The sequence below is a fragment of the Orycteropus afer genome, unplaced genomic scaffold, assembly GCF_000298275.1.
Source record: "Orycteropus afer afer isolate SDZICR_OR568_19922 unplaced genomic scaffold, OryAfe1.0 scaffold00580, whole genome shotgun sequence".
Lineage (NCBI taxonomy): Eukaryota > Metazoa > Chordata > Mammalia > Tubulidentata > Orycteropodidae > Orycteropus > Orycteropus afer.
Genome location: NW_006922167.1, coordinates 1181175 through 1194148, shown reverse-complemented (window position 1 = coordinate 1194148; position 12974 = coordinate 1181175). Strand labels below are relative to the sequence as shown.

Sequence of the window (12974 nt, the reverse complement as noted above, 5' to 3'; positions counted from 1 at the left end):
CTTTGCCTAAGTGCAGAGTCAAACGAGCTCTCCTTTCCTTCCCGCCTTTGACTTCAGTCCAGCGTCTCACTTGACTTTGCCTGGCCTTGAAACTGCCTCACGACATTCTCCACCAACCAGTGATTACTCCTCTCCTCTTTTGTTAGTGTTTTTCTTTCATTCTTTTAACAGGCGCTTTTGTTTGCTCTTTGATTGCTGGTGTTCCCGAGTTCTGTCTCGCCTTTTCTCCGTTCCTCTTCCTCTGACAACGTGGCAATGTAGTACTTCTGGCAGCCGTGAAGCAGGGCTCTCTAGCCTTCACTGGTTCTGTCCCAATTCTCTTTATCCCCGATTCCCCCTCTCCAGAGCACTATAATCCATGAATCCGTATATTTCTAAAGTAGTAAACATGTTTACGTAGTTCACCGTTCCTCTCGATCGTGCATCCTGAACTTGTGCATACCGTACAAGTTTTGGTTTTGCCTTACAAATTGGCCCCTGCCTACCTCTCCAGTCTCATTTCTCCAGTTATACTTTGTGGCCAGCCTTAGCTACAGGAAGATCCATGAACAGCTTTGTGCCTTTGCACTACGGTGGTTTTTTGGAGTGCCCTCATCAATGGGAACCATACTGCTGATAATCAGCATCTTGTCCTGTTGCTGATATAAAATTTGCCATGGGACCTCAGAAAGGTTTTTTAAAAAAGAATATTTATATTTACTAATAACAATAGTTTACGTTTACTGTATGCAATCTATGGATGTGTATTATATACGTTACCTCTAATCTTGGGAGCTCTGGTAGCACAGTGCCAGTATTTGACTGCTAACTAGAAGGTTGCTGGTTTAAACCCACCAGCCACTCTGTGGAAGCAAGACTGGGCAGTCTACTTCTGTAAAGACTTAAGCCTCGGAAACCCAATGGGGTCGTTATTAGTCTGAATCGGCTGGATGGTAGTGGGTTTGGTTTTTGGGGGCAAAGGGGGTCTACCTCTAATCTTCAGAGCAATTCTGCAAGGTAGTCATTTTTCTCATTTTACAAGTGATAAAACTTGAGACTCAAAAAACTTGTCTGACTTCGTACAACTGGTAACTGATTAAGTTTAGATTCAAACCTATTTCTGTCTAATTTCAAAGTCTGTTTTTCTGCTAACCCATATTATCTGGACAGTATTAATGTCCAGGAATAGAAACATCAGAAAATAAATGATTGTCATTGAGAGCATGCATTAGTAGCACAAGATCTGGTACTAAATAAGCTGAAAAACCAGTTGTAGTCCAGCTGATTTGGACTTACGGAGACCCTATGGGTTTCAGAGTAGAACTGTGCTACATTGGGTTTTCAGTGTCTGATTTTTCAGAAGTAGAACACCAAGCCTTTGTTGGGTACCAGCCTTTCAGTTAGCAGCTGAGCACTCAACCAAGAGCTCGGTACATGGCTGCAAGATCAAACCAAACCAAACTCATTGCTGTTGAGTCTGATCCGACTCATAGCGACCCCTTCTTTGGTTTCGGAGGCAGTATCACTACAGAAGTAGACTGCCCAATCTTCCTTCCAAGCAGTTGCTGATGGGTTTGAACTGCCAGCCTCTGGTTAGCAGTCAAATGCCTGAGGCACTATGCTACCAGAGCAGCAAGCTAGGTAGTTGAAAAATGCTTTAGTCACAAGTAGAGATTGCTAGTTTGAAATTTGGAAATGTTTTACTTTTTTTCCTCCCAGGGACTTATTTGCTACAAACTGAACACCAAGGAAAGAGCTAGCTGAATAACCTATGGCACATGTTAAGTGTATTACTATTTGAGGTTTTTACGCTGTCTTAGAAACAAACATGGAATGCCTTGTAAATCCCTACCATCAAATCCTCACTGCTAGACTTCTCACTTCTCTGCTGCCAGGATTAACTTTCCTAGGAGTTCTGGTAGCATAGTGGCTAAGACACTTGCCTGCTAACCAGACGGCTGGCGGTTCAAACCCACCAGTCACTCCTCAGAAGGAAGGTTGGGCAATCCTACTTCCGTAGTGATACTGCCTTGGAAACCCAAGGAGGGGTCGCTATGAGTCGGGGCTGACTTGATGGCACATAACAACAACAGCTTTATGGAGCTCTGGTAGCATAGTGCCTAAGGCACTTGACTGCTAACCAGAAGGCTGGCGGTTGAAACCACCAGCCACTCCCTGGAAGGAAGATGGGGCAATCTACTTCCGTAGTGATACTGCCTCGGAAATCCAAGGAGGGATCACTGTGAGTCGGGTCCGGGTCCAGCTGGACAACATATAACAACAGTAACAACAATGGCTTTCTGGTAGCTGCTAGAGTATCTATGGAGTCCCTGGGTGACATAAACAATTAAGGGATTAACTGTTAGCTGAATGGTTGGTGGTTCAGACCTGTTCACAGGCACCTGGGAAGACAGAGCTGGTGATCTGTTTCTAAAAGGTCACAACCTTGAAAATCCTACGTAGCAGTTCCACTTTACATACATGAGTCCAGATCTACTTGACAGTTGCAACGGTACCTCCGAGAGATGCCATGACGTTGTGTGCCCCCATTCCTGACTGTACCTTCTATTCATCCATTCAGCAGATCTGAACTATGTGCACTGTAGTTCCTGTTTCTGGAACTATCTTCCAGAGAGGTTGTGGTAGTGAAGTTGTTGTTGTTGTTATGTGCCATCGAGTCGTACCCGACTCACAGCGACCCCTCCTTGGGTTTCCGAGGCTGTATCACTATGGAAGTAGATTGCCCCGTGGGAGTGAAGGGAGGGGTTCTATTTAGAGGAAGTACATTCCAAATTCCAACAAGGGAGGACAGAACTATTTCTTTAGAAATAATAATTTATTTTGAGTTCAATCACATCTGAGATTAAATAGCCATTTATTGATAATGAAGAAAGAAAGGTTATAACCTGCGATCTGGATGTATACCTGGGCTCTGTCACGTAACTATAAGAACTTGAACAAGTTGCTTAATTTCCATCAACTTTATTCACATTTGTAAAATGAGATGAAGTAGGTGAGATGCAGATGTGAGCATGAGATAAGAAAGCTCTCAGAGAGGTTAAGTCATTTGCTCAAGTAATACAGCATAAAACCCCCTGCCATCAAGTTGATTCTTACTCATAGTGACCTTATAAGACAGAGTAGAACAGCCCCATAGGCTTTCCAAGGCTGTAAATCTTTAAATCTGAAAGCGTGACAATGAATATGGAAGGTGGGAGAATTGATGTATTTGAATGTTGGTCTTGGTGAAGAATATTGAAAATACTATGAACTGTCATAACAAACAAGTAAGTCTTGGAAGAACAGCCAGAATGCTTCTTACAAGCAAGAAGGGCCAGATTTCATCTCATGTACTTTGGTCATGTTGTTGGAAAAAAACAGTCTGTGGAGAAGGATACCATGCTTGGTAAAGTAGAGGGTCAGTGAAAAAGGAGAAGACCCTCAAAGAGATGGATTGACACCATCTGTCAATGGCTATGATGTCAGTGGCTGTGACGATGCGCTCAAGCGTAGCAAAGATTGGGAGGATGGCACAGGACCGGGCAGTGTTTCCTTCTGTTGCACATGGGGTCACTATGAGTCGGCGCTGACTCGACGGCACCTAACAACAGATCTTTATGGAAGCAGACTGCCACAGCTTTCCTCCCATGGAGCAGCTGTTGTTTCACACTGCTGACCTTCAGTTAGCAGCAGAGCTCTTTAACCACTGTTTCAGCGGGGCTCCTCACAGCATGGAAGTGGGGGATGCAGATGTGAACTGGGACATTGTGATTGCAAAGCCTTTATAACTATTTACTATACAGGGCTACCTTCATATAGCTCATGACTTTGTGGTAGAAGCTAGAAATGCCAGAGGTCACTTGCCTCATTTAGGTGAGTTTCTTATTTATATAAATTGTCTGAAACGCTAGTTCATATGATATATGTATCTACTATTTCATGGCTACCATAAAGAGTGAGGAGTTTATACTCGAATGAAAAGTCAGTACATGCTGTCTACATGCTGTTTGGCCAATTTTAATTATTTGGTCATGATTTTGCCACTTTTTAACTTGTTTTTAATAATATGTATTTTCTTTTGTAGTTTATCAGAGTTATCTTTAGATTCAACCCTTCATACCATCAATCTTCACTGCAATAATATCTCCAAAATCAAAGCCATTGATCATATTTGGAATTTACAACATTTAGATCTGTCATCTAATCAAATTAGTCAAATAGAAGGGCTAAGCACATTGACAAATTTATGCACTTTGAATTTGTCCTGCAATTTGATCACAAGGATAGAAGGTAAGTGATTTTCATGTAATACTTTGCATAAGACAGTTTTAAGTCATTTATCTTCCCAAAACAATGGAATAAGTATAATTTTTGAAATCTGACCCTATAATTCATTACATAGAAAAGTGTCCTTCCAGAAAAAGTGTTGTTTGAAGTTATTTTTCAAAATTCCAATGAAGTTGGATTTGCTTCAAAACAATTGAAGTAATATTGTAATACTATATCTCTCTGTAATTAATTCCTGAAATCCTAAAGGTTTTGTTTTGTTTTAGGACTTGAAGAACTAATTAATCTGACTAAACTGAATTTATCCTATAACCAGATAAATGATCTTAGTGGTAAGTAGATATGCTTATATTCTCTCTAATGCTAAATAGCACATATATGAGTTAGACTCAGTTCAGCATCTTGGAAAACTCTGAATAATAATAGGATTTTTGATCAAAGATACCATCTAGAGAGTATTTTCAGTCAAAATTCTTTTTTATTGGTGCCAAAGCCAAGCTGGAAAAATAAAGACAGTAGTTATGAGTAGCAGATAAAACCAAGTGAGAAGGACCTACTTTTGGAGAATAATGTTTCACCTGAGATAATTAATCAATATAGTGTTATATAGAAACCAGTAGTTCCAGTAGAATTATCTATAGTGATAAAATGCACTATGTGTACTATGCAGTACTGCAGCCACTAGCCAAATGTATGTATTGAGCTCTTGAGATGTGGCTGTTAGAACAGAAGGGCTGAATTTTTCATTTTAATAATGTATGTTGTTGGTGGCTACCATATTGAACAGTGCAGGTATACAGCATTCCAAAGACTTGTAAAATAAGGATCCAGTAAAGTTACTTTTTATTTATAGCATGTCTACAAATTTCAGAAATTGTGTATATATTTTTAAATTTATTGAAATGATGCAACTGATAAAGTGAACAAAACTTGATGAATATTCTTAGAATATTCTGTTAAGTATATCTGTTAGAACTAGCAAAGGGTTCTCTAATTATTTTTGTAATTGTCACCTATATTTGAAGTAATCTTATACTTGTTTTTATCGCACACTAGAAAAACACTACCCTGAGCCATGTGCCTAGCATGCAGAAAGAGAGCTAGTCCCTACTCTTAAGCTAAAGTACCAAAAATAGTTTCCAAATTCTGTTTTTTTTTTCTCCACCCCAGAGCTTGAAAGTATTAGGATTTCGTTTTAACCCAAGCTTTGTCACTGCTATATGATGTTGGGCAGGGCATTAGACTCTTGGGATGTAGTTTCCTTATCTGAAAAATGTGAATATTGGGTTAGTTAGTTAATTTATTTCTTCATATATTTACTTGAAGATTATTGTGTTCAGCGCTCTTCAGTAGTGATGAAAATAGCAACAGCAAGCAGGTGAGATCCATGCTTTCACAGGTTTATACTCTGGTCAAGAAGAACAGCAGGTAAATAAGTAAGATCATGTTAACCTCCAAAAAATGAGCAAATGAGTTGGACAGACACCTCACCAAGAAGATATATAGATGGCGGATAAGCACATGAAAAGATATTTGGCATCTTTAGTCATTAAGGAAATGCCAATTAAAACTATAAAGATGTACTCCTTCATACCTACTCAAACAAAAACTCAGACTCCCTGCCATCAAGTCGATTCCAACTCATTGCAGTCCCTGTTGGGTTTCCAAGGCTGTAAATCTTTACAAAAGTAAATTGCCCCATCGTCCTTCCACAGGGCACCTGGTGGATTTGAACCGCTGACCTGGTTAGCAGTCAAATACCTTATCCACTATGCCATCAGAGCTCCTTTCATACCTACTAGAATAGATAAAAGTTTTAAAACTGACAGAACAGTGCGTTAGTGAGATTTCAGAGTAGCTAGAACCTGGATACTTTGCTGGTAGAATTTAGACAGGTACAACTACTTGGCAGTACACTTTGACAGTTTCATATAATGTTATACATATACTTAGCATACACCTGTGCAATCTCAAACCTAAAAAACAAACCCATTGCCAGTGAGTCAATTCTGACTCATAGCTACCCTATAGGACAGAGTAGAACTGCCCCATAGGGTTTCCAAAGCTATAAAATCTTTACAGAAGCAACCTGCCTCATTTTTCTCCCATGGAGCAGCTAGTGAGTTTGAACCACCAACCTTTCAGTTAGCAGCTAAATGCTTAATCCACTGGCCATGAGGGCTCCTTGTACTTTTCAGCTCCTAGGTATTTATCCAAAAGAATTGAAAACATGTTTACAGAAAGACCTGTACATGCGTATTACTTGATTGTTACTTTCTATATTGTCGTTTTTATATGACTTTCCATAATCTCCAAAAACTGGAAACACCCCTTACATCCATAACCTGATGCAAATTAAGATACTTGCATATAATGCAGTATTACATGGCAATAAAAGTGAATGAACTATTGATGAATGCAGCAACATAAATGAATGTAAAAAAAGGAAAAATTGTACTAAGTGAAAGGAGCCAGACACATGATATTCTGACAAAGGCAAAGCTAAAGGAACAGAAATCAAATCAGAGGTTGGAAATGAGAAAAGAATACAGTGGGTACAATGGAACTTTGAAGGGTGATAGACATGTTTTGTATCTCATTTGTAGTGTTGGTTGTTTACACAGTTATAGAAGTTTGTTTAACCACCTAGAACTCTACATCCAAAAAAGATGAATTTCAGTGTATGTAAATGAAATTTAAATAAACCTGACTTCACGTGAGATAGTGATAGGGACTATGAAGGAAATAAATGAGGCAACCTTGTAACATCTAATAGATAATTCTTAGAATGATACTATTTCATATGTTCAGAAACACCTCAATAAATAAATAACAGCTTACATGATAACAGCGTGCACAAACACCAAGGCAGAATCAAGATTGGCATAAAGCAACAGGGAAAAAGCTAGCATAGCTAGAACACAGCAAATGAGGGGTTAGTATGCTAAGAAAAGAGATGGAAAAGTAGGCAGAGGCCAGATCATAGGGCTGCTTAAGTGGGTTAAGGAGTTATTATTTTGCAATAGGAAGCCATAATAGGGTTTAAAACAAGGGGGTGTAATAATATAACTTATATTTTTAAAAGATAACTTTGGTTGCTTAGTCAGAAATATGGGTGGGAAAAAATGGAAGTCAGATGACAAGTTAGGATGGTATTCCAGTGGTCTAGATGAGAGATGGGTAAAGACTTGCGACTAAAGTAAATAGATATGTTTTACAGGTAAAGTTTGTAAGACTTGGTGATGAATGGGGATGGGGAAAAGAATCTAAGATAACTAACTTGAATTTTCTCTGGAATAACAGGGTAGATAATTGTACTGACATGAACAAGATTGGAGCAAGAGTAGATTTAGAGATGAAGGCAGGAGGATTCAAGGATTCTGGTTGGTTTGTCCATCATCAAGAACTTGACTGAACATCAAAGTAGGGTTATCATATATGTATATATGCGTATGTATTGTTATTGTGTGCCATGGGGATGATTCTGATATATATGGATATTTCTAATCCGTATTTTTGGGGAGTTGGTCATTGTTGGAGTTGTAGATATGGCTGTTGTTTATCAGCACATCAGTGGTGTTGGAAATTTTGGAGAGTATGTAAATAGAGCAGGTGGCCTACGAATGAACCCCATGGTACTCTAAAATGAGAAGTTGAAGCATGAAAGGAAGAACTGGAAACGTAGAACAAGGACTTAAAAATATAATGGGTAACTAAGGAGAAATGCTGAGTACTATGACAAAGCATGACGGGAATCCAACCTTGTAGAGAATGGTCAAGAAGCCCTGGTGGGACAGCAGTTAACTGCTTGGCAGCTAACCAAACAGTTGGTGATTTGAACCCATCCAGCCCCTCCACAGAATCTGTCCCTGTAAAGGTGGTGGTTGTTATGTGCCGTCGAGTCGGACCCGACTCATAGCGACTCCTCCCTGGGTTTTCGAGGTGGTATCACTGCAGAAGTAGATTACCCACACTTGCTTCCGAGGAGTCGAGGAGTGGCTGGTGGGTTTGAACCGCCAGCCTTCTGGTTAGCAGTCAAGTGCCTTAGGCACTATGCTAGCCTAGTAAATTCTGTGGGGCAGTTTTCTGTCATATGGGTTTGCCTTGAGTCAAAATCAACTCAGCAACGCCCACCACCACCACAAAGTGATCAGAGGTGACTTTCTTGAAGATATGACAAAAAGATGAATAAAATTAGCTAGGCAACAAACAGTGAGGGAAGAAGGGTATTTCACTTAGGTAAGGTATATTAGAGGAACTGAGAAAAGATGAGAAAAGTTAAATTTATAGATGGAAGTGCCAAACTAAGCAAAACTGTAAAGTAGATCCTTTAGGAGCTCTGATGGCACTGTGGTTAAAGCATTTGGCTGCTGACCAAAATGTCAGCGATTCAAACCCACCAGCAACTCTACGGGAGAAAGATGAGGGAGGCAGTGTGCTTCCATAAAGATTAACAGCCTTGGAAACTCTATGGGGCATTCTACTCTGTCCTACAGGATTGCTCTGAGTCAGAATCAACTCGATAGCGGTGGGTTTGAGTTTGGAGGAATAGCATAGATGCTTCTCAGCATAGTCCTTCCAAAAGAAGAGAGCATGGGCCATTCATACACTGACAATTCCCCTTTGGTTGAATAGAGTCCCTAGAGGCTGTAATTCCATCATACTTCCAAGCTATACCCTTACTCAATGAGCTCCCTCCATTTTGAAGAAAGTTCTGAGGCAAGAGAGGAGATAAACTGCAAGGACTCATGGATCAGACTGGCAGTGTTCATGGGACAAGGAAATGGGGGGCTAGGAACCAATAGCATCAGCTACACATCTACTTCCTGAGATGAAGATTTTTTAGATAACCTCATGCAATAAATACTATCAGAGAATTAATTCAAATGGGTACTATTTGTATTTATTTTATGCTCAAACCAACAAAATTGCTTATGACTTTTAATCGATAATGATGCTTATGACTTTTAATCTATAATGATGTCTTAAGAGAGCTTAAAGCCATTGGTTTATGCATGTTCTCATACAAATGCATGTATTGGCATGGTGTTTGTTTTGTTTGAAGAGAAACAGAGCTCAGAACCTCTGGGAATGAAGCTTCAAACAGATGCTAAACCTGCATTTTTTTATTAATTTTACTGAAACTGTATTCATGCATTCATCACTGTTCAGAACAAGCTCTTTCATTTCTCAAAATATAACCTGTAAAGCATTTATTTTTAAATAGCAGTAGGAAAAAGTACTGCTGTGGTATCAAAACAATTTTCTTTCCTGTTGCAGGGTTGATCCCCCTTCATGGAATTAAGCATAAGCTTAGACATATTGACCTACATAGTAATTGTATAGATAGTATCCATCACTTACTTCAATGTATGATAGGATTGCACTTCCTGACTAATCTTGTTTTGGAAAAAAATGGAGATGATAATCCTGTCTGTCGTATACCAGGTATGAACAATTAATTTAAAACTCTTTATAATGGTTAATATTTAAGAATCTTCATTTCCTGAAATTGATGTTTATGACTTTTTATTTTAGACTTATGCTTTGCAAATTATTTTTATTACATACTTAGAAAAACATAATTACAAATAAATTATTGCATTAAGACAAATGGCTATTAAATGAACACAGAGCTAATAAACCAGTGGTTTTCCCATTTAAATAGCTTTATATTTGATAAATGAATGCCTCAGAATTAAATTATATCACCCTTGTGCATACTGGGAATGTGGAAAACTGGTTGGCGGTTCCTCAGAAAGTTAAACATATTATTACTATGTGACCCAGCAATTCCATTCCTAGGTATATCCTAAAAAGACTTGAAAGCAGAGACTCATATGCACCAGTGTTCATTGTTGCTAATCACAGTAGCCAAAGATGGAAACATCTGAAGTGTCCAACAATAGATGAGTGAATAAACAAAATGTATATACACAAAATGGACTATTACTCAGCCATAAAGAGAAATGAAGTTCTGATGCATGCCACAACATGGATGAACCTTGAAAGCATGCTAAGTGAAATAAGTCAGGCACAAAAGGAGAAATAACAGGGTTCCAATTATATGACATACCTGGAACAAGAAAATGCATAGAAACCAAAGTTCATTTAGTGGTTATCAGGGACTGGGATAATGGGTAATTGTGTAAATTTCTGTTTAGGGTGATAAAAACCTTTGCAAATACTGGTGTTGATTGCCTAACATGGTAAATGAATTAATGGCACTGAATTGTATATTTTAAAACATTTAGGATGCAAGCATTAATCTACGGATGGATACATAAGTAGATAGGCTAAATAATGAAGTATAGGTAGGGAAAAGGGAATATACCCATTACCATATATAAGTTTGGCAGACAATATTTCCATATACGTATCTGTATATACTCATTAGTCAATCTGATGTATTGTGGTGGTTTATGTGTTGCTATGAAGCTGGAGACTATGCAACCAGTATTCAGATACCACGAGGGTCACCCATGGTGGACAGGTTTCAGCGGAGCTTCCAGGCTAAGACTCAGAAGAAGGAAGGGGCCATCCACTTCTCAAAGAACTGGCCAGTGAAAACCTTATGAATAGTAGTGAAACACTGTGTGATATACTACTGGAAACTTTATGAATAGCCCTAAAACATGGTCTGCTATAGTTCCAGAAGATGAGCCCCTCATATTGGAAGGTACTCAAAATACAACTGGGGAAGTGCTACCTCCTCAAAGTAGAGTCGACGTTAATGATGTGGATGAAATGAAGCTTTCAAGACCTCCATTTGCTCTTGTGGCATAATTCAGATGGGAAGAAACAACTACAAACATTAATAATCGGAACATGAGATGTATGAAGTATGAATCTAGGAAAATTGGAAGTTGTCAGAAATGAAATGGAACATGTGAAGATCGATATCCTAGGCATCAGTGAGCTGAAATGCACTGGTTTTGGCCATTTTGAATCAGACAGCCATATCATCTATATGACATATGACAACCATATGATCTGCACTGGAAATGACATATTGAAGAGGAATGGTATAGCATTCATCATCCCCCCAAAATATTTCAAGATCTGTCCTGAAGTACAATGCTGTCAGTGATAGGATAATATCCATATACCTACAAGGAAGACTGCTTAATACTAGTATTCAAATTTATGCACCAACCACCAAAGCCAAAGATGAGGAGACAGATTTTTGCCAGCTTCTATGGTCGGAAATTGACCAAACATGATCAAAATGTGTTGATTATTACTGGTGATTGGAATGCAAAAGTTGGAAACAAGGAAGAATCACTGGTAGTTGGAAAATACAGACAGCCTTGATGATAAAAGTGATGCTGGAGATCGCATGATAGAATTTTGTAAGACCAATGGCTCATTGTAAATACCTTTTTTCAACAACATAAACAATGGTTATACATGTGAACTTTGTCAGATGGAATACACAGGAATCAAGTCAACTATATCTGTGAAAAGAAGTGATGGAGAAGCTCAATGTCTTCAGCCAAAATGAGGCCAGGAGCTGACTATGGAACAGACCATCAACTGCTCATATGCAAGTTCAAGTTGAAGCTGAAGACAGTTAAAACCATGTGAGCCAAAATATGACCTGGGTTATATCCCACCTGAATTTAGAGACCATCTAAAGAATAGATTTGATGCATTGAACAGTAGTGACCAACAAACAGAGGAATTGAGGGATGACATCAAGAAAATCATCCGTGAAGAAAGGAAAAGACAATTAAAAAGACAGGAAAGGAAGAGAAGACCAACATGAATATCAGAAGAGTCTCTGAAACTTGCTTTTGAACGGATGGTAGCTAAAGCAAATGGAAGAAATGACAAGATAAAAGAGCTGAACAGAAGATTTCAAAGAGCAGCTTGAGAAGACAATGTCATTTATTTTAAAGAAATGTTCAAAAACCTGGAATTAGAAACCCAGAAGGAAAGGACATGCTTGGCATTTGCCAAACTAAAAGAACTGAAGAGAAAATCAAGCCATAGTTGCAATATTGAAAGATTCCATGGGCAAAGTACTGAATGATGCAGGAAGCATCAAAAGAAGATGGAAGGAATATACAGAATCACTGTACCAAAAAGAATTGGTCAACGTTCATCTTTTTCAGGAGGTGCCATATGATCAAGAACCAATGGTATTGAAAGAAGTCGAAGCTGCACTGAAGGAATTGGTGAAAAACAAGGCCCCAGGAATTGACAGAATACCCACTGAGATGTTTTCAGCAAACAAATGCCACACTGGAGGCACTTACTTGGTCTATGCCAAGAAATTTAGAAGACAGCTTCCTGGCCAACTGAGTGGAAAAGATCCATATGTGTACCCATTCCAAAGGAAAGTGATCCCACAGAATGTGGAAATTATTGAACAATATCATTGATATCACATGCAGTATACAGATGACACAACCTTGCTTGCTGAAAGTGAAGATGACTTGAAGCACTTGCTGATGAACATTAAAGACTACAGTCTGCAGTATGGATTACACTTCAACATAAAGAAAATGAAAATCTTCACAGCTGGACCAATAAGCAGCATCATGTTAAATGGAGAACAGATTGAAGTTGTCAAAGATTTCATATTACTTTGCTCTACAATCAACAGCAATGGAAGCATCAGTCAAGAAATCAGACATTGCATTGCACTGGGCAAATCCGCTGCAAAAGACCTCTTTCAAGTGCTGAAGAGAAAACATGTCTCT

The 12974-nt window shown here is 38.8% G+C and overlaps 2 protein-coding genes across 2 annotated transcripts in view; both read left to right on the top strand.

The window, feature by feature from the left end:
* The window catches only part of LOC103210270 (solute carrier family 7 member 13-like), a 26303-nt gene extending 18622 nt beyond the window's left edge, over positions 1–7681 (top strand). Inside the window, 4 exon segments of the mRNA XM_007956194.2 lie at positions 4064–4269; positions 4533–4598; positions 5607–5694; positions 7570–7681. Coding sequence (XP_007954385.2) covers positions 4064–4269; positions 4533–4598; positions 5607–5694; positions 7570–7681 — 472 coding nt within the window.
* A 1957-nt stretch (positions 7682–9638) lies between these two features.
* The window catches only part of LRRCC1 (leucine rich repeat and coiled-coil centrosomal protein 1), a 66324-nt gene continuing 62988 nt past the window's right edge, over positions 9639–12974 (top strand). The window contains 1 exon segment of the mRNA XM_042783016.1: positions 9639–9747. Within this exon segment, the coding sequence (XP_042638950.1) occupies positions 9639–9747 (109 nt within the window).